At 54.7% G+C, this 25,493-nt stretch overlaps 1 protein-coding gene and 2 long non-coding RNA genes across 15 annotated transcripts; all 3 read left to right on the top strand.

Moving 5' to 3' along the window:
* The first annotated feature begins 1,632 nt into the window (after positions 1 to 1,632).
* Positions 1,633 to 7,621, top strand: LOC311190501 (ras and Rab interactor 2-like). 7 transcript variants are annotated; one of them, XM_084262432.1, is made up of 6 exons: positions 1,633 to 1,702; positions 3,022 to 3,287; positions 5,329 to 5,566; positions 6,134 to 6,176; positions 6,338 to 6,434; positions 7,291 to 7,621. In XM_084262432.1, exons 2-6 carry the CDS (start codon positions 3,241 to 3,243, stop codon positions 7,316 to 7,318), a joined length of 453 nt encoding a protein of 150 aa, XP_084118558.1. In that variant the 5' UTR covers positions 1,633 to 1,702; positions 3,022 to 3,240; the 3' UTR covers positions 7,319 to 7,621. The 7 variants fall into 7 exon arrangements, 5 of the variants coding, with proteins under 5 accessions (XP_084118558.1, XP_084118562.1, XP_084118559.1 ...); XM_084262436.1 differs by having other exon boundaries at positions 3,022 to 3,734; positions 5,353 to 5,566; XM_084262433.1 differs by having other exon boundaries at positions 3,022 to 3,734.
* Positions 7,622 to 9,855: 2,234 nt separating this feature from the next.
* LOC311190608 lies at positions 9,856 to 15,829 on the top strand. Of its 4 annotated transcripts, none has more exons than XR_014617224.1 (5): positions 9,856 to 9,910; positions 11,555 to 11,686; positions 13,537 to 13,774; positions 14,546 to 14,642; positions 15,499 to 15,829. It is a non-coding gene; the product is annotated as an uncharacterized lncRNA (long non-coding RNA). The 4 variants fall into 4 exon arrangements; XR_014617225.1 differs by lacking the exon at positions 9,856 to 9,910 and adding an exon at positions 11,365 to 11,396; XR_014617226.1 differs by lacking the exon at positions 9,856 to 9,910 and having other exon boundaries at positions 11,502 to 11,686.
* A 2,356-nt stretch (positions 15,830 to 18,185) lies between these two features.
* LOC311190314 lies at positions 18,186 to 24,159 on the top strand. Of its 4 annotated transcripts, none has more exons than XR_014617201.1 (5): positions 18,186 to 18,240; positions 19,885 to 20,016; positions 21,867 to 22,104; positions 22,876 to 22,972; positions 23,829 to 24,159. It is a non-coding gene; the product is annotated as an uncharacterized lncRNA (long non-coding RNA). The 4 variants fall into 4 exon arrangements; XR_014617203.1 differs by lacking the exon at positions 18,186 to 18,240 and adding an exon at positions 19,695 to 19,726; XR_014617202.1 differs by lacking the exon at positions 18,186 to 18,240 and having other exon boundaries at positions 19,497 to 20,016.
* The last annotated feature ends 1,334 nt before the right edge of the window (positions 24,160 to 25,493 follow it).

Below are 25,493 nucleotides of genomic sequence, written 5' to 3'. Positions count from 1 at the left end.
GCTCTCAGAGGGGTCGCAGTAGGGTTGGGAGGGGGGTTGAATTCGCTGGAGGAGATGGGGGGTTGTTAATGAGCGCAGGTCAGCGGCAGACGGGTAATTAGTGGGGCAGGGGGAGCCGAAAAGGGCCGAGCAGAGGCGGAGAGATACGAGCAGAGGCGGAGAGATACGAGCACTGGCGGAAAGGCCCGAGCACTGGCGGAAAGGCCCGAGCGGGGATTCGAACACGGGGGTCCTCGGTGCTGCCGCCTTGCGGACACGCAGCGGTACTGCGCCCGGGTGGCGCAGCGCACGGAAGCCGCCGCGTCCTGCTGCCTCCGTGCACACTCGCCGCGTTCCTGCGCGGGTGCGCGCAGAGCCCGCTGCGTGCGGACTGCGGCCGGGCGGCGCAGCGCGAGCGGCAGGGCGCTTTAACGAGGGACGCCGCCATTGCGGGGCGGCCGCTCCCTCCCGGTGAGGGGGGGGTTCCGCCGCCCGTCGCGGGGTCGGCCGGGGCACTGTCAGGTCCGGGGAACCCCCGAAGGCGATGGGACTCCCTCGGGGGGGCAGATTTTGGGAGGGGGCGCGCGGGTGGGGGGGGGGTCACTGTCATGTGCGGGGATTCGAAGACGGGGTGAGGTCGCCCATCCGGGCGCTGACCGAGCTGGTACCTGCTTAGCTTCCCGGACGGGGAAGCTGTGAGGTCACCGGACGCTCCCTCCCGGAGAGGCGCCGGTACCCCCCCCCGCCCCCCCCCTCGCGGGATCACTCGGTGCTGCCGCCTTGCGGACACGCAGCGGTACTGCGCCCGGGTGGCGCAGCGCACGGAAGCCGCAGCGTTCCGAAAGTTCCCTCCCGGTGAGGCGGGGTTTCCTTCGCCCGTCGCGGGGTCGGCCGGGGCACTGTCAGGTCCGGGGAACCCTCGAAGGTGATGGGACTCCCTCGGGGGGGGTCAGATTTTGGGAGGAGGGGCGCACGTGGCGGGGGCACTGTTAGGTGCGGGGATTCGAAGACGGGGTGAGGTCGCCCATCCGGGCGCTGACCGAACTGGTCCCTGCTTAGCTTCCCGAACGGGGCAGCTGTGCTGTGTAGCCCCCCCCAAGCTCGCGCCCCCAAACGGGGGCCCGGAAGCCCCCCGGCGGCCATTTTTCCGTCGGAGCCTCACGGAGATGGGCGCCGCCATGCTCGGAAGCCCCCCGGCCGCCTTTTAACCGCCGGAGCCGCACGGAGATGGGCGCCGCCATGCCCGGAAGCCCCCCGGCGGCCATTTTTCCGCCGTAGCCGCACGGAGATGGGCGCCGCCATGCCCGGAAGGCCCCCCGGCCGCCTTTTAACCGCCGAAGCCGCACGGAGATGGGCGCCGCCATGCCCGGAAGCCCCCCGGCGGCCATTTTTCCGCCGGAGCCGCACGGAGATGGGCGCCGCCATGCCCGGAAGCCCCCCGGCCGCCTTTTAACCGCCGAAGCCGCACGGAGATGGGCGCCGCCATGCCCGGAAGTCCTCCGGCGACCATTTTTCCGCCGGAGCCGCACTGGAACGTATCCCGGCATGCCCCGCTCCCTTGCGGGGGAGTATATCCCGGCATGCCCCGCTCCTTTCCGGGGCAGTATATCCCGGCATGCCCCGCTCCTTTCCGGGCAGTATAACCGCGGAGCTGCCACGAGGAGCCTGCCCGTGCTTTCCGGGGCGATGAGGGGGCCCGTCGGGATGCCGGCGCTCCCTCCCGGTGAGGCTCCGGTTCCGCCGCCCGTCGCGGGGTCGGCCGGGGCCGGGCGGTCGGCGGGTCGCGGCGCGAGTGGTCGCGGCGGGCCGGGGGTCGGTGCGGGGCGCGCGGGCGGCGAGGCGCCGCGCCTTCCACCCCCCCCCAGCCGCGGCCGGCCTTCTGCCGGCGCCGGTCCGTGCCGGGACGTGTCTCCGCGGCGTCCGGCGGGGTGTCTGGGCCGGGAGGGGGGGCTCCGCGCCGCGCGGGCAGTGCGCGGAGGGGGTCGCGGCGGGGGCTCGGGGGTGCGGCCGGGCCAGAGCTCCCGTTCCCCGAGCAGCCGGCACGGGAGACACGGGGCACCGAAGGGGCCGGCGGGGCGGGGCGCGACTGGACTCTTCCGGTCAGTCTGAGCGTGTCCGGGCCGCGGGGCTGGCAGGTTTGGGGGGATTTGGGGGTTTGCGTGGGTCTGTGTCTCTCTCTAGTTGCGGCTTGTGGGTTTTCTGTCTCGCGGGGCTCTTTTGGCAGAGGAGGGCTTAGGGCTTCTCTTGTGGCTGCTGTGGCGTTCAGTGGTTATCGGGGGTTCTTGTGGTGTCTGGGGTTTCCGGGTTTGCTGGTTTCTTCGGCTCGGTGGTTATTTTGCTCTGGTCTTTTGTTGGTTTTCTGGTTTGGGTTTCTTTTGTGGTTTTAATTGGGTTTTTGGGGGTTCCGTGGCTCGCAGGGTTTCTATAATTTTTTATGGTAAATGAAAATGGAGCACAGGTTCTGCTCTGCCTTTTGTTTCCTTGTCAGCCTTTGTTGCCCTTGTGAAATGTCCAAGCCCATTGGAGACATTACTGTTTGGCTTGCTATTTGAGCTTTCTTCTTGGATACCTTGTACCCATTAAGTCCCCAAAAGTTTAAGAGTTGGGTGGTTACCCATCCAGAACCTGTTGTCCTTCTTGTGAGTCTTGGTCCTTCCCAGCCCTCCACTGACCCCTGCCCTTTCTTACTACTCCTCTGATTTTTTTTTTTTTTTCCCCTTGCCTGTACTTCTCTATTCTACTGTCCTGCTCCCTTTTCTTCTCTCCCTTTCTCTTTCTTCATCTCCCTCTCCCTTTTCTTTTTCTCTCTGTGCTTTTTTCCTGCTTTCTCTTCCTCCTTTTTTCGTCTTCCATCTCTGTCCTGCAGGCCACTGCAGTTACTTTCCTTTTCCATCTCTTTGTCGTGATCTGCACCTGTCTTGTTTTCTCCAACAATTTCTCTAGCCTGTTGTCTGGTGTTCTTTTTTTTTTTTTTCATTCTATATCTCACTGTCCCAGGCAGCAAGCTGGCCCTTGAATATGCTTTATTCTCCATAAATGCAGGTGCTGTTGGCAGCAGTTCATGAAACGAGGGGCATCTCCAGCAGATCCTGTAGAAGACAGAGTTGCTGCCTGAGGAGAGCACGCCTCAAAGTGTGCATCGTCAGATTTGCGCTCGCTAGAGAGTATGGGACGAAGCTGGCATTGGCGTCCTGTCCAGCCAGTGTCAGGTGACACCCACTTTGCTGCGCACTGGTTACAGGAGGATCTAGAGTAATACAGATGTACTTCTCAGCGAAGGCAGCGAAGCAACACTTTCCTTTCAAACGGTGAGGCTGGTAAGGAAAGCGCAGTTTGTCTCTGACTGTCTCTATTCCCTTTGTCTCAGGGAGGCTGAATGAAAATGATGACTTCTTGACTGTGTTATCACACTGGGTGAGTAGGTGTGACATGCTGGAGCTGGATACTGAAGTTGAGTACGTGGTGGAATCGATGGATCTGTGTTTTCTGCATGGAGAAGGTAACCTGTCATTCGTTTATTTTTCTTAAAATGAAGCAAAGGACTAGGGAAGGTGGGTTCTTCTTCACAGCGCAGATTTTGGTGACATTGTTGGAGTAGAAATCCATCCAAGGGTGGTCCTAAAGTTGGCAACATCAGTAGCATAACAAGAGAGTCTCATGGTTCCGCTGTAAAGTGGAAGTACAGAAAGCTGTTCAGCTCGCAGAGTGCAGGCCTGTGTGACCTGGGAATCTACTGATGGACTCTGCCTTATGAGGTGAGATATTTTCGATCGAGCAGGGGGAGTCATCGTGACTTAACAATGTGGTAGCTACACTTGTGATGGGCTCCTGCAGTTTTATCAGCTATCGGACCCCGGAAGGCCTTCATCCTCCCTCCGTCTCTAGGATGAAAAGGCAAAACATGCCATATTGTGAGGATGATTGAGTACAATTTTCTGCCGCTCCATAAATAACTTTGATACTTAGTATATGTTAGGAGTGCTTGTGGGAGCTTCAGCCTCTTCTCGAAGCAGTCCCGTCTGTCTAAAGCGCGTGCTTTTAAAAACATCTGTGTGTTACATACATTAGGAACTAAAACTGCAGCTTGATTTTCCTCCTCTAGGGCTGATTTTTCATAATTGCTTCACCCCGGTAACAGAAACGGATAGGCCCTGTTTCGTCAGGGTCAGTCCTGACCTCCTTTAAATGCTGCTGCAAAGCTTCAGTGTTTCAGTTTGCAAGCTGTAAAAATACTTTGTTAAAGATAAGAGTGCTTCTTGGAACTTAAGTGGTAGAACCACCTTCTCAATGGTAGCTTTTGCTGGCTTGCTTTTGTGCAATGTACATCTTTGCCATTGTGATTTAGCGTGCCTGATTGGTTTAGCATACAGACATTGGCACCCGCTGAGTTGATAAACAGGTCTTTCTCACTGTGCCATTTTTCCACTTCCTTTAATTGTATCTTTTTCAGTCTGTAACCACAGTTAATGTCTTTTTTTTTAAAAAAAAGCACACTACAGCAGCTTGCTTTGTTCATGTGTTCAAAAGATGTTTGTGGTTGCTTTTCCCCCAGTTGTTGCTTGGTTTTTTTTCCTCTTTAAATGCTTTCTGAAAGGTAGAACTGCATTTCCTTGTAGGGTGCACTTAGACTTTTTCCATGTTATCGGACTTGTAAGAACATGTCAGTTTCAACACAGAAAAAAGGTCCAGCTTTTGCCACGAGGCTTTTGCCATTAGGGTTTAGCCTAATGTTGCCGAGGAAGCTTTCTTTCTGCTTCCCTCTAAGCCTTACTGTAAAAAAGAAAAAAAGCTGTCATGGGAAAGCCGGTTAAATCGGGCTCGGACCCCAGATTGTCACCGGTTTAATGCAATGAAAGTGTCCTGACTGGACTGAAGCACCCTAAAACACTTTGCGTGCTGCAGCATAAGAATGCAGATGGCTTATCACGCAGTAACTTGGGGATCAGCACCGTTTGCTGCCACTGGCAGAGGCTTTTTTCTTATTCCTTCTGACTGACACGGCGATAGGAGGTGCCTGTTTTGTGGCAGTAGTGCAGCAGCACCATCTCTCGACCCTGCTGCCTCAGACATTGCTTAGCCTCACTGCATTTTGTTTCCTGGTTTTGCTCGGCAGGACAAGTCCTGTTTGGCTGTAATTGCAGGGTTAGAGTGTAATATGAGGAAAGGAGGGTGTTGGCTTAGGAATTTCTGTTCCGCTTGCCACAGTTTTGCCACCAGTATTGCAGTTGGCGAGGTGGCTGTCGGGCGTGGGAATCGCGGGGGTGAGTCTCAGTGTGGGGACAGGTTTGTTGCTGACGCTTCAGCTGTTGGGGTTTTTGAGTTGCTGATGTGTGTTTTCTCATTCTACAGAACCACCTTCATGTTGCGTTCCAGGGAGTGTACTGTGGATGTACAGGAAAGATCTTTCCTGGTGAGACTGTCTATAACCACCGAAGATGTTCGCCAGCTCTGCGCTGAGAAGTTCGAGGTGGACAAGCCGGCAGAGTGCAGCCCGTTTCTTGTTGTCGATGACACCTGGCAGCAGCTGACGGAGCATACCTGCCCTCGGGAAATGAAGGCTGAGTTGCACAGCTGTCCCCAACCCCAGGTCTTCCACTTTGTCTACAAATGTGTTAACAGAGATCTGTGTGGTGCCATTTGTCACAATGATGACTCCACGTTTTAAAAGCAGCAGCTCGTCGTTGGATTTCTGTTCCTCTTGTTAACGGCTGAAAACATCTTTGTTGGCTGGCATTCCTTAGGAGCCGAGACTGGTCTTAAACCAGGATTGCCCAGTAAAAATCCCTTAGCCACATCAGGCATAGCTTAGAAAACGCCATGTAAATCGTGCCCAGGGCCGGTTATGCAGACTATTCCACCAGCGTGTTTGAGCGAACAGCCACAAGACTCTGCTGCAGCATATCATATCGTGGCCCTCGGCAGGTTGTCTGCTGTGGTGTGCAAATGTCTTATTCTTTTTGCACCTGGCCTCTAGCCACATGTCATTTTGATTTATATACGTGTATGCTAGACAAGCATTGCAGTAAACTGGCTGGTGTTAGCTTGGGTTCGACTTGTCCCATTCAGGGCATCAGTTAACTCAGAATTACCTGGATGATTGATTGCATTCTTTCCTGGTTTGTTTTTTTTTTTGTTTGTTTGTTTTTAATTACAGAAAATTGTGGGGGTTTATTATAGACATCTTGCAGCAGTTGCAGGTAGACTGTCAGGGTCGTCTTCTAAAAATATTTTTTCAGCTGTAAAGAATTCTGTAATTATGCATGTGATTTTAACATTCAATATACAAGAATAAGTCTCTTTCGGGTTTTGGCGTATTGCATTTAAGGTCTCTATGGTTTCTCCTCTTTTCCTGTTACAGGTGAGTTCTTGGGAGCTTGTGGTACCTGTAAGAAGGTCGTAGTATTGGCGCTGGTGATTTCATTGCCTTTATCTGAACTGGATGTACTGTTACCTGGGTTAGTGTTTCTATCCATTGGTTTAGACAGCCTTGTGGGTAGGAAGAGGAAGTTGAAAGAAAAGGATGTAGAGAAGGGGCAGAGAAAGAACGCAGAGAACCGAGTTTAGGAGTAAAATGTGTTAGTCTGTCTGCTGGTGCAGGCTCCTCTCAGAAAATGAGCCAAGGAGGTTGGTAAGGTGTTTGTAGTTTTACTGATTTTTTTTTTTTTTTTTTTTCCTGGTTTTTGTGGCTATAGGGGTTGGGTGGGTTGGTTTTTTTACAGGCTCTGGGATTTGTGGGGTTAGTGTGGGCTTGTGAGGTTTTTCTGTTGGTTTGTTTTTTTTAACTGGGGTTCTAAGGGGGGGTTTTGGTTCTCTGCCTTTTGAAGGCTTTGGGGTTCTGTGGGTTGCGGGTTTGGGGGAGGGCTAGGGGCTTCTGTGGTGTTTTGAGTTCCCGCAGCTTTTCTTGTGGGGTCTGGGGTTTGTGTGTGTGTCTTTAATGGGGGTTTGTGGCTTCTTTGGTTTTTGGGCTTTGTGGGGGTTTCTAGTTTGTGGGAATTCTTTGGGTATTTTGGTTTGGTTTTTCTTAGGCTGAGAGGCTTTAGGAGGAAAGCCTGTTCTGAGCGTGGTGTTCTCCTTGTAACAGAAGCAGGGTCTCACTGTGGCATGCCAGCTGTCGTGGCTAACAAGGGAGCTTTTTTGTTTTGTGTTGTTATCAATATTACAAGAGTTCCACTTTGTAAAATGCTTTTGTGATGAGTTCAGGCTACGTCTTGCATCCATTGAAAGCAGTATTTACTGGGGCTGAGTCTTCCTGTTTGGAGCTGAGGAAGGAAGTATGGATTGAATAACAATGTATTGGTTTTTGACCTGCAGATGGTGGAAGAAAGTGAGGAAAGACTAACAGAAGAGCAGATTGAGTCACTTCTCCAGGCAGTCACCAGTCTTCTTCCAGGGGATCCAGAAGAACAGCCAAGAGACTTGGCAATGTTGGCTGAAGACGAAGGTGACCAAACCTTGGAGGCATCTCAGCCCAAAGCTGGCAACGGTTTCGACAGAGGAGAATCGGCTAACAATTTTCTGGGTTATACTTGGCAGCAGTTTACTGTTGTATTGGACATTGTTGTAAAATGCCTTAGAATTTTTATTATTCAGAGGTGATGAGGGAACCAGTTGTTTCCAAGAAAGCGTGGCCAAGGCCACTGTTGTTGTGGCATCTTTCCATCGATGGGGCTGGCAGCAGCTGAGTCAGGGCGGTTGGCTCTTTTTGGGGGACTATGGGGTCTTTACAGGGTCTCTTTTTGGTGGGGTCTAGGGCTTTTGGGGGGGGTTCTCTAAGGGGGGGTGTGGGGTTCTTTGAGGGGATCTTTATGGGGTCTCATTTTGGGGGGGATGTGAGGGGCTTGGGGGCGTCTTTAAGGAGTCTCAGGTTTTTTGGGGGGTGGTTAGGGTTCTTTATGGGGTCTGTTTGGGGGGTCTGGGTTTTTTGGGGGGGCTCTTTGGGGAGTTGGGGGGCCCTAAGGGCCTTTTTAGGGGATCGTGGGGGGGCTCTTTGGGGGGGGGTGTGTCTCTGAGGGGTTCTGGGGGGGTCTCTCTAGGGTCTATTTTTGGGGTGTTGGGGGTTCCTTCGGGGGTCTTCTAGGGGGTCAGGGGCCAGGGTGGGGTTCGAGGGCTCTCAGAGGGGTCGCAGTAGGGTTGGGAGGGGGGTTGAATTCGCTGGAGGAGATGGGGGGTTGTTAATGAGCGCAGGTCAGCGGCAGACGGGTAATTAGTGGGGCAGGGGGAGCCGAAAAGGGCCGAGCAGAGGCGGAGAGATACGAGCAGAGGCGGAGAGATACGAGCACTGGCGGAAAGGCCCGAGCACTGGCGGAAAGGCCCGAGCGGGGATTCGAACACGGGGGTCCTCGGTGCTGCCGCCTTGCGGGCACGCAGCGGTACTGCGCCCGGGTGGCGCAGCGCACGGAAGCCGCCGCGTCCTGCTGCCTCCGTGCACACTCGCCGCGTTCCTGCGCGGGTGCGCGCAGAGCCCGCTGCGTGCGGACTGCGGCCGGGCGGCGCAGCGCGAGCGGCAGGGCGCTTTAACGAGGGACGCCGCCATTGCGGGGCGGCCGCTCCCTCCCGGTGAGGGGGGGGTTCCGCCGCCCGTCGCGGGGTCGGCCGGGGCACTGTCAGGTCCGGGGAACCCCCGAAGGCGATGGGACTCCCTCGGGGGGGCAGATTTTGGGAGGGGGCGCGCGGGTGGGGGGGGGGGTCACTGTCATGTGCGGGGATTCGAAGACGGGGTGAGGTCGCCCATCCGGGCGCTGACCGAGCTGGTACCTGCTTAGCTTCCCGGACGGGGAAGCTGTGAGGTCACCGGACGCTCCCTCCCGGAGAGGCGCCGGTACCCCCCCCCGCCCCCCCCCTCGCGGGATCACTCGGTGCTGCCGCCTTGCGGACACGCAGCGGTACTGCGCCCGGGTGGCGCAGCGCACGGAAGCCGCAGCGTTCCGAAAGTTCCCTCCCGGTGAGGCGGGGTTTCCTTCGCCCGTCGCGGGGTCGGCCGGGGCACTGTCAGGTCCGGGGAACCCTCGAAGGTGATGGGACTCCCTCGGGGGGGGTCAGATTTTGGGAGGAGGGGCGCACGTGGCGGGGGCACTGTTAGGTGCGGGGATTCGAAGACGGGGTGAGGTCGCCCATCCGGGCGCTGACCGAACTGGTCCCTGCTTAGCTTCCCGAACGGGGCAGCTGTGCTGTGTAGCCCCCCCCAAGCTCGCGCCCCCAAACGGGGGCCCGGAAGCCCCCCGGCGGCCATTTTTCCGTCGGAGCCTCACGGAGATGGGCGCCGCCATGCTCGGAAGCCCCCCGGCCGCCTTTTAACCGCCGGAGCCGCACGGAGATGGGCGCCGCCATGCCCGGAAGCCCCCCGGCGGCCATTTTTCCGCCGGAGCCGCACGGAGATGGGCGCCGCCATGCCCGGAAGGCCCCCCGGCCGCCTTTTAACCGCCGAAGCCGCACGGAGATGGGCGCCGCCATGCCCGGAAGCCCCCCGGCGGCCATTTTTCCGCCGTAGCCGCACGGAGGTGGGCGCCGCCATGCCCGTAAGCCCCTCGGTCGCCATTTAACCGCCGGAGCCGTACGGAGATGGGCGCCGCCATGCCCGGAAGCCCCCCGGCGGCCATTTTTCCGCCGGAGCCGCACGGAGATGGGCGCCGCCATGCCCGGAAGCCCCCCGGCCGCCTTTTAACCGCCGAAGCCGCACGGAGATGGGCGCCGCCATGCCCGGAAGTCCTCCGGCGACCATTTTTCCGCCGGAGCCGCACTGGAACGTATCCCGGCATGCCCCGCTCCCTTGCGGGGGAGTATATCCCGGCATGCCCCGCTCCTTTCCGGGGCAGTATATCCCGGCATGCCCCGCTCCTTTCCGGGCAGTATAACCGCGGAGCTGCCACGAGGAGCCTGCCCGTGCTTTCCGGGGCGATGAGGGGGCCCGTCGGGATGCCGGCGCTCCCTCCCGGTGAGGCTCCGGTTCCGCCGCCCGTCGCGGGGTCGGCCGGGGCCGGGCGGTCGGCGGGTCGCGGCGCGAGTGGTCGCGGCGGGCCGGGGGTCGGTGCGGGGCGCGCGGGCGGCGAGGCGCCGCGCCTTCCACCCCCCCCCAGCCGCGGCCGGCCTTCTGCCGGCGCCGGTCCGTGCCGGGACGTGTCTCCGCGGCGTCCGGCGGGGTGTCTGGGCCGGGAGGGGGGGCTCCGCGCCGCGCGGGCAGTGCGCGGAGGGGGTCGCGGCGGGGGCTCGGGGGTGCGGCCGGGCCAGAGCTCCCGTTCCCCGAGCAGCCGGCACGGGAGACACGGGGCACCGAAGGGGCCGGCGGGGCGGGGCGCGACTGGACTCTTCCGGTCAGTCTGAGCGTGTCCGGGCCGCGGGGCTGGCAGGTTTGGGGGGATTTGGGGGTTTGCGTGGGTCTGTGTCTCTCTCTAGTTGCGGCTTGTGGGTTTTCTGTCTCGCGGGGCTCTTTTGGCAGAGGAGGGCTTAGGGCTTCTCTTGTGGCTGCTGTGGCGTTCAGTGGTTATCGGGGGTTCTTGTGGTGTCTGGGGTTTCCGGGTTTGCTGGTTTCTTCGGCTCGGTGGTTATTTTGCTCTGGTCTTTTCTTGGTTTTCTGGTTTGGGTTTCTTTTGTGGTTTTAATTGGGTTTTTGGGGGTTCCGTGGCTCGCAGGGTTTCTGTAATTTTTTATGGTAAATGAAAATGGAGCACAGGTTCTGCTCTGCCTTTTGTTTCCTTGTCAGCCTTTGTTGCCCTTGTGAAATGTCCAAGCCCATTGGAGACATTACTGTTTGGCTTGCTATTTGAGCTTTCTTCTTGGATACCTTGTACCCATTAAGTCCCCAAAAGTTTAAGAGTTGGGTGGTTACCCATCCAGAACCTGTTGTCCTTCTTGTGAGTCTTGGTCCTTCCCAGCCCTCCACTGACCCCTGCCCTTTCTTACTACTCCTCTGATTTTTTTTTTTTTTTCCCCTTGCCTGTACTTCTCTATTCTACTGTCCTGCTCCCTTTTCTTCTCTCCCTTTCTCTTTCTTCATCTCCCTCTCCCTTTTCTTTTTCTCTCTGTGCTTTTTTCCTGCTTTCTCTTCCTCCTTTTTTCGTCTTCCATCTCTGTCCTGCAGGCCACTGCAGTTACTTTCCTTTTCCATCTCTTTGTCGTGATCTGCACCTGTCTTGTTTTCTCCAACAATTTCTCTAGCCTGTTGTCTGGTGTTCTTTTTTTTTTTTTTCATTCTATATCTCACTGTCCCAGGCAGCAAGCTGGCCCTTGAATATGCTTTATTCTCCATAAATGCAGGTGCTGTTGGCAGCAGTTCATGAAACGAGGGGCATCTCCAGCAGATCCTGTAGAAGACAGAGTTGCTGCCTGAGGAGAGCACGCCTCAAAGTGTGCATCGTCAGATTTGCGCTCGCTAGAGAGTATGGGACGAAGCTGGCATTGGCGTCCTGTCCAGCCAGTGTCAGGTGACACCCACTTTGCTGCGCACTGGTTACAGGAGGATCTAGAGTAATACAGATGTACTTCTCAGCGAAGGCAGCGAAGCAACACTTTCCTTTCAAACGGTGAGGCTGGTAAGGAAAGCGCAGTTTGTCTCTGACTGTCTCTATTCCCTTTGTCTCAGGGAGGCTGAATGAAAATGATGACTTCTTGACTGTGTTATCACACTGGGTGAGTAGGTGTGACATGCTGGAGCTGGATACTGAAGTTGAGTACGTGGTGGAATCGATGGATCTGTGTTTTCTGCATGGAGAAGGTAACCTGTCATTCGTTTATTTTTCTTAAAATGAAGCAAAGGACTAGGGAAGGTGGGTTCTTCTTCACAGCGCAGATTTTGATGACATTGTTGGAGTAGAAATCCATCCAAGGGTGGTCCTAAAGTTGGCAACATCAGTAGCATAACAAGAGAGTCTCATGGTTCCGCTGTAAAGTGGAAGTACAGAAAGCTGTTCAGCTCGCAGAGTGCAGGCCTGTGTGACCTGGGAATCTACTGATGGACTCTGCCTTATGAGGTGAGATATTTTCGATCGAGCAGGGGGAGTCATCGTGACTTAACAATGTGGTAGCTACACTTGTGATGGGCTCCTGCAGTTTTATCAGCTATCGGACCCCGGAAGGCCTTCATCCTCCCTCCGTCTCTAGGATGAAAAGGCAAAACATGCCATATTGTGAGGATGATTGAGTACAATTTTCTGCCGCTCCATAAATAACTTTGATACTTAGTATATGTTAGGAGTGCTTGTGGGAGCTTCAGCCTCTTCTCGAAGCAGTCCCGTCTGTCTAAAGCGCGTGCTTTTAAAAACATCTGTGTGTTACATACATTAGGAACTAAAACTGCAGCTTGATTTTCCTCCTCTAGGGCTGATTTTTCATAATTGCTTCACCCCGGTAACAGAAACGGATAGGCCCTGTTTCGTCAGGGTCAGTCCTGACCTCCTTTAAATGCTGCTGCAAAGCTTCAGTGTTTCAGTTTGCAAGCTGTAAAAATACTTTGTTAAAGATAAGAGTGCTTCTTGGAACTTAAGTGGTAGAACCACCTTCTCAATGGTAGCTTTTGCTGGCTTGCTTTTGTGCAATGTACATCTTTGCCATTGTGATTTAGCGTGCCTGATTGGTTTAGCATACAGACATTGGCACCCGCTGAGTTGATAAACAGGTCTTTCTCACTGTGCCATTTTTCCACTTCCTTTAATTGTATCTTTTTCAGTCTGTAACCACAGTTAATGTCTTTTTTTTTAAAAAAAAGCACACTACAGCAGCTTGCTTTGTTCATGTGTTCAAAAGATGTTTGTGGTTGCTTTTCCCCCAGTTGTTGCTTGGTTTTTTTTCCTCTTTAAATGCTTTCTGAAAGGTAGAACTGCATTTCCTTGTAGGGTGCACTTAGACTTTTTCCATGTTATCGGACTTGTAAGAACATGTCAGTTTCAACACAGAAAAAAGGTCCAGCTTTTGCCACGAGGCTTTTGCCATTAGGGTTTAGCCTAATGTTGCCGAGGAAGCTTTCTTTCTGCTTCCCTCTAAGCCTTACTGTAAAAAAGAAAAAAAGCTGTCATGGGAAAGCCGGTTAAATCGGGCTCGGACCCCAGATTGTCACCGGTTTAATGCAATGAAAGTGTCCTGACTGGACTGAAGCACCCTAAAACACTTTGCGTGCTGCAGCATAAGAATGCAGATGGCTTATCACGCAGTAACTTGGGGATCAGCACCGTTTGCTGCCACTGGCAGAGGCTTTTTTCTTATTCCTTCTGACTGACACGGCCATAGGAGGTGCCTGTTTTGTGGCAGTAGTGCAGCAGCACCATCTCTCGACCCTGCTGCCTCAGACATTGCTTAGCCTCACTGCATTTTGTTTCCTGGTTTTGCTCGGCAGGACAAGTCCTGTTTGGCTGTAATTGCAGGGTTAGAGTGTAATATGAGGAAAGGAGGGTGTTGGCTTAGGAATTTCTGTTCCGCTTGCCACAGTTTTGCCACCAGTATTGCAGTTGGCGAGGTGGCTGTCGGGCGTGGGAATCGCGGGGGTGAGTCTCAGTGTGGGGACAGGTTTGTTGCTGACGCTTCAGCTGTTGGGGTTTTTGAGTTGCTGATGTGTGTTTTCTCATTCTACAGAACCACCTTCATGTTGCGTTCCAGGGAGTGTACTGTGGATGTACAGGAAAGATCTTTCCTGGTGAGACTGTCTATAACCACCGAAGATGTTCGCCAGCTCTGCGCTGAGAAGTTCGAGGTGGACAAGCCGGCAGAGTGCAGCCCGTTTCTTGTTGTCGACGACACCTGGCAGCAGCTGACGGAGCATACCTGCCCTCGGGAAATGAAGGCTGAGTTGCACAGCTGTCCCCAACCCCAGGTCTTCCACTTTGTCTACAAATGTGTTAACAGAGATCTGTGTGGTGTCATTTGTCACAATGATGACTCCACGTTTTAAAAGCAGCAGCTCGTCGTTGGATTTCTGTTCCTCTTGTTAACGGCTGAAAACATCTTTGTTGGCTGGCATTCCTTAGGAGCCGAGACTGGTCTTAAACCAGGATTGCCCAGTAAAAATCCCTTAGCCACATCAGGCATAGCTTAGAAAACGCCATGTAAATCGTGCCCAGGGCCGGTTATGCAGACTATTCCACCAGCGTGTTTGAGCGAACAGCCACAAGACTCTGCTGCAGCATATCATATCGTGGCCCTCGGCAGGTTGTCTGCTGTGGTGTGCAAATGTCTTATTCTTTTTGCACCTGGCCTCTAGCCACATGTCATTTTGATTTATATACGTGTATGCTAGACAAGCATTGCAGTAAACTGGCTGGTGTTAGCTTGGGTTCGACTTGTCCCATTCAGGGCATCAGTTAACTCAGAATTACCTGGATGATTGATTGCATTCTTTCCTGGTTTGTTTTTTTTTTTGTTTGTTTGTTTTTAATTACAGAAAATTGTGGGGGTTTATTATAGACATCTTGCAGCAGTTGCAGGTAGACTGTCAGGGTCGTCTTCTAAAAATATTTTTTCAGCTGTAAAGAATTCTGTAATTATGCATGTGATTTTAACATTCAATATACAAGAATAAGTCTCTTTCGGGTTTTGGCGTATTGCATTTAAGGTCTCTATGGTTTCTCCTCTTTTCCTGTTACAGGTGAGTTCTTGGGAGCTTGTGGTACCTGTAAGAAGGTCGTAGTATTGGCGCTGGTGATTTCATTGCCTTTATCTGAACTGGATGTACTGTTACCTGGGTTAGTGTTTCTATCCATTGGTTTAGACAGCCTTGTGGGTAGGAAGAGGAAGTTGAAAGAAAAGGATGTAGAGAAGGGGCAGAGAAAGAACGCAGAGAACCGAGTTTAGGAGTAAAATGTGTTAGTCTGTCTGCTGGTGCAGGCTCCTCTCAGAAAATGAGCCAAGGAGGTTGGTAAGGTGTTTGTAGTTTTACTGATTTTTTTTTTTTTTTTTTTTCCTGGTTTTTGTGGCTATAGGGGTTGGGTGGGTTGGTTTTTTTACAGGCTCTGGGATTTGTGGGGTTAGTGTGGGCTTGTGAGGTTTTTCTGTTGGTTTGTTTTTTTTAACTGGGGTTCTAAGGGGGGGTTTTGGTTCTCTGCCTTTTGAAGGCTTTGGGGTTCTGTGGGTTGCGGGTTTGGGGGAGGGCTAGGGGCTTCTGTGGTGTTTTGAGTTCCCGCAGCTTTTCTTGTGGGGTCTGGGGTTTGTGTGTGTGTCTTTAATGGGGGTTTGTGGCTTCTTTGGTTTTTGGGCTTTGTGGGGGTTTCTAGTTTGTGGGAATTCTTTGGGTATTTTGGTTTGGTTTTTCTTAGGCTGAGAGGCTTTAGGAGGAAAGCCTGTTCTGAGCGTGGTGTTCTCCTTGTAACAGAAGCAGGGTCTCACTGTGGCATGCCAGCTGTCGTGGCTAACAAGGGAGCTTTTTTGTTTTGTGTTGTTATCAATATTACAAGAGTTCCACTTTGTAAAATGCTTTTGTGATGAGTTCAGGCTACGTCTTGCATCCATTGAAAGCAGTATTTACTGGGGCTGAGTCTTCCTGTTTGGAGCTGAGGAAGGAAGTATGGATTGAATAACAATGTATTGGTTTTTGACCTGCAGATGGTGGAAGAAAGTGAGGAAAGACTAACAGAAGAGCAGATTGAGTCACTTCTCCAGGCAGTCACCAGTCTTCTTCCAGGGGATCCAGAAGAACAGCCAAGAGACTTGGCAATGTTGGCTGAAGACGAAGGTGACCAAACCTTGGAGGCATCTCAGCCCAAAGCTGGCAACGGTTTCGACAGAGGAGAATCGGCTAACAATTTTCTGGGTTATACTTGGCAGCAGTTTACTGTTGTATTGGACATTGTTGTAAAATGCCTTAGAATTTTTATTATTCAGAGGTGATGAGGGAACCAGTTGTTTCCAAGAAAGCGTGGCCAAGGCCACTGTTGTTGTGGCATCTTTCCATCGATGGGGCTGGCAGCAGCTGAGTCAGGGCGGTTGGCTCTTTTTGGGGGACTATGGGGTCTTTACAGGGTCTCTTTTTGGTGGGGTCTAGGGCTTTTGGGGGGGGTTCTCTAAGGGGGGGTGTGGGGTTCTTTGAGGGGATCTTTATGGGGTCTCATTTTGGGGGGGATGTGAGGGGCTTGGGGGCGTCTTTAAGGAGTCTCAGGTTTTTTGGGGGGTGGTTAGGGTTCTTTATGGGGTCTGTTTGGGGGGTCTGGGTTTTTTGGGGGGGCTCTTTGGGGAGTTGGGGGGCCCTAAGGGCCTTTTTAGGGGATCGTGGGGGGGCTCTTTGGGGGGGGGTGTGTCTCTGAGGGGTTCTGGGGGGGTCTCTCTAGGGTCTATTTTTGGGGTGTTGGGGGTTCCTTCGGGGGTCTTCTAGGGGGTCAGGGGCCAGGGTGGGGTTCGAGGGCTCTCAGAGGGGTCGCAGTAGGGTTGGGAGGGGGGTTGAATTCGCTGGAGGAGATGGGGGGTTGTTAATGAGCGCAGGTCAGCGGCAGACGGGTAATTAGTGGGGCAGGGGGAGCCGAAAAGGGCCGAGCAGAGGCGGAGAGATACGAGCAGAGGCGGAGAGATACGAGCACTGGCGGAAAGGCCCGAGCACTGGCGGAAAGGCCCGAGCGGGGATTCGAACACGGGGGTCCTCGGTGCTGCCGCCTTGCGGACACGCAGCGGTACTGCGCCCGGGTGGCGCAGCGCACGGAAGCCGCCGCGTCCTGCTGCCTCCGTGCACACTCGCCGCGTTCCTGCGCGGGTGCGCGCAGAGCCCGCTGCGTGCGGACTGCGGCCGGGCGGCGCAGCGCGAGCGGCAGGGCGCTTTAACGAGGGACGCCGCCATTGCGGGGCGGCCGCTCCCTCCCGGTGAGGGGGGGGTTCCGCCGCCCGTCGCGGGGTCGGCCGGGGCACTGTCAGGTCCGGGGAACCCCCGAAGGCGATGGGACTCCCTCGGGGGGGCAGATTTTGGGAGGGGGCGCGCGGGTGGGGGGGGGGTCACTGTCATGTGCGGGGATTCGAAGACGGGGTGAGGTCGCCCATCCGGGCGCTGACCGAGCTGGTACCTGCTTAGCTTCCCGGACGGGGAAGCTGTGAGGTCACCGGACGCTCCCTCCCGGAGAGGCGCCGGTACCCCCCCCCGCCCCCCCCCTCGCGGGATCACTCGGTGCTGCCGCCTTGCGGACACGCAGCGGTACTGCGCCCGGGTGGCGCAGCGCACGGAAGCCGCAGCGTTCCGAAAGTTCCCTCCCGGTGAGGCGGGGTTTCCTTCGCCCGTCGCGGGGTCGGCCGGGGCACTGTCAGGTCCGGGGAACCCTCGAAGGTGATGGGACTCCCTCGGGGGGGGTCAGATTTTGGGAGGAGGGGCGCACGTGGCGGGGGCACTGTTAGGTGCGGGGATTCGAAGACGGGGTGAGGTCGCCCATCCGGGCGCTGACCGAACTGGTCCCTGCTTAGCTTCCCGAACGGGGCAGCTGTGCTGTGTAGCCCCCCCCAAGCTCGCGCCCCCAAACGGGGGCCCGGAAGCCCCCCGGCGGCCATTTTTCCGTCGGAGCCTCACGGAGATGGGCGCCGCCATGCTCGGAAGCCCCCCGGCCGCCTTTTAACCGCCGGAGCCGCACGGAGATGGGCGCCGCCATGCCCGGAAGCCCCCCGGCGGCCATTTTTCCGCCGTAGCCGCACGGAGATGGGCGCCGCCATGCCCGGAAGGCCCCCCTGGCCGCCTTTTAACCGCCGAAGCCGCACGGAGATGGGCGCCGCCATGCCCGGAAGCCCCCCGGCGGCCATTTTTCCGCCGTAGCCGCACGGAGGTGGGCGCCGCCATGCCCGTAAGCCCCTCGGTCGCCATTTAACCGCCGGAGCCGTACGGAGATGGGCGCCGCCATGCCCGGAAGCCCCCCGGCGGCCATTTTTCCGCCGGAGCCGCACGGAGATGGGCGCCGCCATGCCCGGAAGCCCCCCGGCCGCCTTTTAACCGCCGAAGCCGCACGGAGATGGGCGCCGCCATGCCCGGAAGCCCCCCGGCGGCCATTTTTCCGCCGGACCCGCACGGAGATGGGCGCCGCCATGCCCGTAAGCCCCTCGGTCGCCATTTAACCGCCGGAGCCGTACGGAGATGGGCGCCGCCATGCCCGGAAGTCCTCCGGCGGCCATTTTTCCGCCGGAGCCGCACTGGAACGTATCCCGGCATGCCCCGCTCCCTTGCGGGGGAGTATATCCCGGCATGCCCCGCTCCTTTCCGGGGCAGTATATCCCGGCATGCCCCGCTCCTTTCCGGGCAGTATAACCGCGGAGCTGCCACGAGGAGCCTGCCCGTGCTTTCCGGGGCGATGAGGGGGCCCGTCGGGATGCCGGCGCTCCCTCCCGGTGAGGCTCCGGTTCCGCCGCCCGTCGCGGGGTCGGCCGGGGCCGGGCGGTCGGCGGGTCGCGGCGCGAGTGGTCGCGGCGGGCCGGGGGTCGGTGCGGGGCGCGCGGGCGGCGAGGCGCCGCGCCTTCCACCCCCCCCCAGCCGCGGCCGGCCTTCTGCCGGCGCCGGTCCGTGCCGGGACGTGTCTCCGCGGCGTCCGGCGGGGTGTCTGGGCCGGGAGGGGGGGCTCCGCGCCGCGCGGGCAGTGCGCGGAGGGGGTCGCGGCGGGGGCTCGGGGGTGCGGCCGGGCCAGAGCTCCCGTTCCCCGAGCAGCCGGCACGGGAGACACGGGGCACCGAAGGGGCCGGCGGGGCGGGGCGCGACTGGACTCTTCCGGTCAGTCTGAGCGTGTCCGGGCCGCGGGGCTGGCAGGTTTGGGGGGATTTGGGGGTTTGCGTGGGTCTGTGTCTCTCTCTAGTTGCGGCTTGTGGGTTTTCTGTCTCGCGGGGCTCTTTTGGCAGAGGAGGGCTTAGGGCTTCTCTTGTGGCTGCTGTGGCGTTCAGTGGTTATCGGGGGTTCTTGTGGTGTCTGGGGTTTCCGGGTTTGCTGGTTTCTTCGGCTCGGTGGTTATTTTGCTCTGGTCTTTTCTTGGTTTTCTGGTTTGGGTTTCTTTTGTGGTTTTAATTGGGTTTTTGGGGGTTCCGTGGCTCGCAGGGTTTCTATAATTTTTTATGGTAAATGAAAATGGAGCACAGGTTCTGCTCTGCCTTTTGTTTCCTTGTCAGCCTTTGTTGCCCTTGTGAAATGTCCAAGCCCATTGGAGACATTACTGTTTGGCTTGCTATTTGAGCTTTCTTCTTGGATACCTTGTACCCATTAAGTCCCCAAAAGTTTAAGAGTTGGGTGGTTACCCATCCAGAACCTGTTGTCCTTCTTGTGAGTCTTGGTCCTTCCCAGCCCTCCACTGACCCCTGCCCTTTCTTACTACTCCTCTGATTTTTTTTTTTTTTTCCCCTTGCCTGTACTTCTCTATTCTACTGTCCTGCTCCCTTTTCTTCTCTCCCTTTCTCTTTCTTCATCTCCCTCTCCCTTTTCTTTTTCTCTCTGTGCTTTTTTCCTGCTTTCTCTTCCTCCTTTTTTCGTCTTCCATCTCTGTCCTGCAGGCCACTGCAGTTACTTTCCTTTTCCATCTCTTTGTCGTGATCTGCACCTGTCTTGTTTTCTCCAACAATTTCTCTAGCCTGTTGTCTGGTGTTCTTTTTTTTTTTTTTCATTCTATATCTCACTGTCCCAGGCAGCAAGCTGGCCCTTGAATATGCTTTATTCTCCATAAATGCAGGTGCTGTTGGCAGCAGTTCATGAAACGAGGGGCATCTCCAGCAGATCCTGTAGAAGACAGAGTCGCTGCCTGAGGAGAGCACGCCTCAAAGTGTGCATCGTCAGATTTGCGCTCGCTAGAGAGTATGGGACGAAGCTGGCATTGGCGTCCTGTCCAGCCAGTGTCAGGTGACACCCACTTTGCTGCGCACTGGTTACAGGAGGATCTAGAGTAATACAGATGTACTTCTCAGCGAAGGCAGCGAAGCAACACTTTCCTTTCAAACGGTGAGGCTGGTAAGGAAAGCGCAGTTTGTCTCTGACTGTCTCTATTCCCTTTGTCTCAGGGAGGCTGAATGAAAATGATGACTTCTTGACTGTGTTATCACACTGGGTGAGTAGGTGTGACATGCTGGAGCTGGATACTGAAGTTGAGTACGTGGTGGAATCGATGGATCTGTGTTTTCTGCATGGAGAAGGTAACCTGTCATTCGTTTATTTTTCTTAAAATGAAGCAAAGGACTAGGGAAGGTGGGTTCTTCTTCACAGCGCAGATTTTGATGACATTGTTGGAGTAGAAATCCATCCAAGGGTGGTCCTAAAGTTGGCAACATCAGTAGCATAACAAGAGAGTCTCATGGTTCCGCTGTAAAGTGGAAGTACAGAAAGCTGTTCAGCTCGCAGAGTGCAGGCCTGTGTGACCTGGGAATCTACTGATGGACTCTGCCTTATGAGGTGAGATATTTTCGATCGAGCAGGGGGAGTCATCGTGACTTAACAATGTGGTAGCTACACTTGTGATGGGCTCCTGCAGTTTTATCAGCTCTCGGACCCCGGAAGGCCTTCATCCTCCCTCCGTCTCTAGGATGAAAAGGCAAAAAATGCCATATTGTGAGGATGATTGAGTACAATTTTCTGCCGCTCCATAAATAACTTTGATACTTAGTATATGTTAGGAGTGCTTGTGGGAGCTTCAGCCTCTTCTCGAAGCAGTCCCGTCTGTCTAAAGCGCGTGCTTTTAAAAACATCTGTGTGTTACATACATTAGGAACTAAAACTGCAGCTTGATTTTCCTCCTCTAGGGCTGATTTTTCATAATTGCTTCACCCCGGTAACAGAAACGGATAGGCCCTGTTTCGTCAGGGTCAGTCCTGACCTCCTTTAAATGCTGCTGCAAAGCTTCAGTGTTTCAGTTTGCAAGCTGTAAAAATACTTTGTTAAAGATAAGAGTGCTTCTAGGAACTTAAGTGGTAGAACCACCTTCTCAATGGTAGCTTTTGCTGGCTTGCTTTTGTGCAATGTACATCTTTGCCATTGTGATTTAGCGTGCCTGATTGGTTTAGCATACAGACATTGGCACCCGCTGAGTTGATAAACAGGTCTTTCTCACTGTGCCATTTTTCCACTTCCTTTAATTGTATCTTTTTCAGTCTGTAACCACAGTTAATGTCTTTTTTTTTAAAAAAAAGCACACTACAGCAGCTTGCTTTGTTCATGTGTTCAAAAGATGTTTGTGGTTGCTTTTCCCCCAGTTGTTGCTTGGTTTTTTTTCCTCTTTAAATGCTTTCTGAAAGGTAGAACTGCATTTCCTTGTAGGGTGCACTTAGACTTTTTCCATGTTATCGGACTTGTAAGAACATGTCAGTTTCAACACAGAAAAAAGGTCCAGCTTTTGCCACGAGGCTTTTGCCATTAGGGTTTAGCCTAATGTTGCCGAGGAAGCTTTCTTTCTGCTTCCCTCTAAGCCTTACTGTAAAAAAGAAAAAAAGCTGTCATGGGAAAGCCGGTTAAATCGGGCTCGGACCCCAGATTGTCACCGGTTTAATGCAATGAAAGTGTCCTGACTGGACTGAAGCACCCTAAAACACTTTGCGTGCTGCAGCATAAGAATGCAGATGGCTTATCACGCAGTAACTTGGGGATCAGCACCGTTTGCTGCCACTGGCAGAGGCTTTTTTCTTATTCCTTCTGACTGACACGGCGATAGGAGGTGCCTGTTTTGTGGCAGTAGTGCAGCAGCACCATCTCTCGACCCTGCTGCCTCAGACATTGCTTAGCCTCACTGCATTTTGTTTCCTGGTTTTGCTCGGCAGGACAAGTCCTGTTTGGCTGTAATTGCAGGGTTAGAGTGTAATATGAGGAAAGGAGGGTGTTGGCTTAGGAATTTCTGTTCCGCTTGCCACAGTTTTGCCACCAGTATTGCAGTTGGCGAGGTGGCTGTCGGGCGTGGGAATCGTGGGGGTGAGTCTCAGTGTGGGGACAGGTTTGTTGCTGACGCTTCAGCTGTTGGGGTTTTTGAGTTGCTGATGTGTGTTTTCTCATTCTACAGAACCACCTTCATGTTGCGTTCCAGGGAGTGTACTGTGGATGTACAGGAAAGATCTTTCCTGGTGAGACTGTCTATAACCACCGAAGATGTTCGCCAGCTCTGCGCTGAGAAGTTCGAGGTGGACAAGCCGGCAGAGTGCAGCCCGTTTCTTGTTGTCGACGACACCTGGCAGCAGCTGACGGAGCATACCTGCCCTCGGGAAATGAAGGCTGAGTTGCACAGCTGTCCCCAACCCCAGGTCTTCCACTTTGTCTACAAATGTGTTAACAGAGATCTGTGTGGTGTCATTTGTCACAATGATGACTCCACGTTTTAAAAGCAGCAGCTCGTCGTTGGATTTCTGTTCCTCTTGTTAACGGCTGAAAACATCTTTGTTGGCTGGCATTCCTTAGGAGCCGAGACTGGTCTTAAACCAGGATTGCCCAGTAAAAATCCCTTAGCCACATCAGGCATAGCTTAGAAAACGCCATGTAAATCGTGCCCAGGGCCGGTTATGCAGACTATTCCACCAGCGTGTTTGAGCGAACAGCCACAAGACTCTGCTGCAGCATATCATATCGTGGCCCTCGGCAGGTTGTCTGCTGTGGTGTGCAAATGTCTTATTCTTTTTGCACCTGGCCTCTAGCCACATGTCATTTTGATTTATATACGTGTATGCTAGACAAGCATTGCAGTAAACTGGCTGGTGTTAGCTTGGGTTCGACTTGTCCCATTCAGGGCATCAGTTAACTCAGAATTACCTGGATGATTGATTGCATTCTTTCCTGGTTTGTTTTTTTTTTTGTTTGTTTGTTTTTAATTACAGAAAATTGTGGGGGTTTATTATAGACATCTTGCAGCAGTTGCAGGTAGACTGTCAGGGTCGTCTTCTAAAAATATTTTTTCAGCTGTAAAGAATTCTGTAATTATGCATGTGATTTTAACATTCAATATACAAGAATAAGTCTCTTTCGGGTTTTGGCGTATTGCATTTAAGGTCTCTATGGTTTCTCCTCTTTTCCTGTTACAGGTGAGTTCTTGGGAGCTTGTGGTACCTGTAAGAAGGTCGTAGTATTGGCGCTGGTGATTTCATTGCCTTTATCTGAACTGGATGTACTGTTACCTGGGTTAGTGTTTCTATCCATTGGTTTAGACAGCCTTGTGGGTAGGAAGAGGAAGTTGAAAGAAAAGGATGTAGAGAAGGGGCAGAGAAAGAACGCAGAGAACCGAGTTTAGGAGTAAAATGTGTTAGTCTGTCTGCTGGTGCAGGCTCCTCTCAGAAAATGAGCCAAGGAGGTTGGTAAGGTGTTTGTAGTTTTACTGATTTTTTTTTTTTTTTTTTTTCCTGGTTTTTGTGGCTATAGGGGTTGGGTGGGTTGGTTTTTTTACAGGCTCTGGGATTTGTGGGGTTAGTGTGGGCTTGTGAGGTTTTTCTGTTGGTTTGTTTTTTTTAACTGGGGTTCTAAGGGGGGGTTTTGGTTCTCTGCCTTTTGAAGGCTTTGGGGTTCTGTGGGTTGCGGGTTTGGGGGAGGGCTAGGGGCTTCTGTGGTGTTTTGAGTTCCCGCAGCTTTTCTTGTGGGGTCTGGGGTTTGTGTGTGTGTCTTTAATGGGGGTTTGTGGCTTCTTTGGTTTTTGGGCTTTGTGGGGGTTTCTAGTTTGTGGGAATTCTTTGGGTATTTTGGTTTGGTTTTTCTTAGGCTGAGAGGCTTTAGGAGGAAAGCCTGTTCTGAGCGTGGTGTTCTCCTTGTAACAGAAGCAGGGTCTCACTGTGGCATGCCAGCTGTCGTGGCTAACAAGGGAGCTTTTTTGTTTTGTGTTGTTATCAATATTACAAGAGTTCCACTTTGTAAAATGCTTTTGTGATGAGTTCAGGCTACGTCTTGCATCCATTGAAAGCAGTATTTACTGGGGCTGAGTCTTCCTGTTTGGAGCTGAGGAAGGAAGTATGGATTGAATAACAATGTATTGGTTTTTGACCTGCAGATGGTGGAAGAAAGTGAGGAAAGACTAACAGAAGAGCAGATTGAGTCACTTCTCCAGGCAGTCACCAGTCTTCTTCCAGGGGATCCAGAAGAACAGCCAAGAGACTTGGCAATGTTGGCTGAAGACGAAGGTGACCAAACCTTGGAGGCATCTCAGCCCAAAGCTGGCAACGGTTTCGACAGAGGAGAATCGGCTAACAATTTTCTGGGTTATACTTGGCAGCAGTTTACTGTTGTATTGGACATTGTTGTAAAATGCCTTAGAATTTTTATTATTCAGAGGTGATGAGGGAACCAGTTGTTTCCAAGAAAGCGTGGCCAAGGCCACTGTTGTTGTGGCATCTTTCCATCGATGGGGCTGGCAGCAGCTGAGTCAGGGCGGTTGGCTCTTTTTGGGGGACTATGGGGTCTTTACAGGGTCTCTTTTTGGTGGGGTCTAGGGCTTTTGGGGGGGGTTCTCTAAGGGGGGGTGTGGGGTTCTTTGAGGGGATCTTTATGGGGTCTCATTTTGGGGGGGATGTGAGGGGCTTGGGGGCGTCTTTAAGGAGTCTCAGGTTTTTTGGGGGGTGGTTAGGGTTCTTTATGGGGTCTGTTTGGGGGGTCTGGGTTTTTTGGGGGGGCTCTTTGGGGAGTTGGGGGGCCCTAAGGGCCTTTTTAGGGGATCGTGGGGGGGCTCTTTGGGGGGGGGTGTGTCTCTGAGGGGTTCTGGGGGGGTCTCTCTAGGGTCTATTTTTGGGGTGTTGGGGGTTCCTTCGGGGGTCTTCTAGGGGGTCAGGGGCCAGGGTGGGGTTCGAGGGCTCTCAGAGGGGTCGCAGTAGGGTTGGGAGGGGGGTTGAATTCGCTGGAGGAGATGGGGGGTTGTTAATGAGCGCAGGTCAGCGGCAGACGGGTAATTAGTGGGGCAGGGGGAGCCGAAAAGGGCCGAGCAGAGGCGGAGAGATACGAGCAGAGGCGGAGAGATACGAGCACTGGCGGAAAGGCCCGAGCACTGGCGGAAAGGCCCGAGCGGGGATTCGAACACGGGGGTCCTCGGTGCTGCCGCCTTGCGGACACGCAGCGGTACTGCGCCCGGGTGGCGCAGCGCACGGAAGCCGCCGCGTCCTGCTGCCTCCGTGCACACTCGCCGCGTTCCTGCGCGGGTGCGCGCAGAGCCCGCTGCGTGCGGACTGCGGCCGGGCGGCGCAGCGCGAGCGGCAGGGCGCTTTAACGAGGGACGCCGCCATTGCGGGGCGGCCGCTCCCTCCCGGTGAGGGGGGGGTTCCGCCGCCCGTCGCGGGGTCGGCCGGGGCACTGTCAGGTCCGGGGAACCCCCGAAGGCGATGGGACTCCCTCGGGGGGGCAGATTTTGGGAGGGGGCGCGCGGGTGGGGGGGGGGTCACTGTCATGTGCGGGGATTCGAAGACGGGGTGAGGTCGCCCATCCGGGCGCTGACCGAGCTGGTACCTGCTTAGCTTCCCGGACGGGGAAGCTGTGAGGTCACCGGACGCTCCCTCCCGGAGAGGCGCCGGTACCCCCCCCCGCCCCCCCCCTCGCGGGATCACTCGGTGCTGCCGCCTTGCGGACACGCAGCGGTACTGCGCCCGGGTGGCGCAGCGCACGGAAGCCGCAGCGTTCCGAAAGTTCCCTCCCGGTGAGGCGGGGTTTCCTTCGCCCGTCGCGGGGTCGG

Source organism: Gallinula chloropus (assembly GCF_964237585.1).
Source record: "Gallinula chloropus genome assembly, chromosome: 3".
Taxonomy (NCBI): Eukaryota; Metazoa; Chordata; class Aves; order Gruiformes; family Rallidae; genus Gallinula; species Gallinula chloropus.
Note: the sequence above shows the minus strand (reverse complement) of the source record. Positions and strands in the feature narration are given on the sequence as shown.

What these genes read in the sequence shown, in the direction of transcription:
- LOC311190501 (XM_084262432.1), top strand. Translation starts at nt 3,241, where the DNA reads ATGTACTTCTCAGCGAAGGCAGCGAAGCAACACTTTCCTTTCAAACG. An exon ending in CAACACTTTCCTTTCAAACG is followed by an intron (nt 3,288 to 5,328) that starts GTGAGGCTGGTA and finishes CTCATTCTACAG; the next exon opens with AACCACCTTCATGTTGCGTT. An exon ending in ACATCTTGCAGCAGTTGCAG is followed by an intron (nt 6,177 to 6,337) that starts GTAGACTGTCAG and finishes TTCCTGTTACAG; the next exon opens with GTGAGTTCTTGGGAGCTTGT.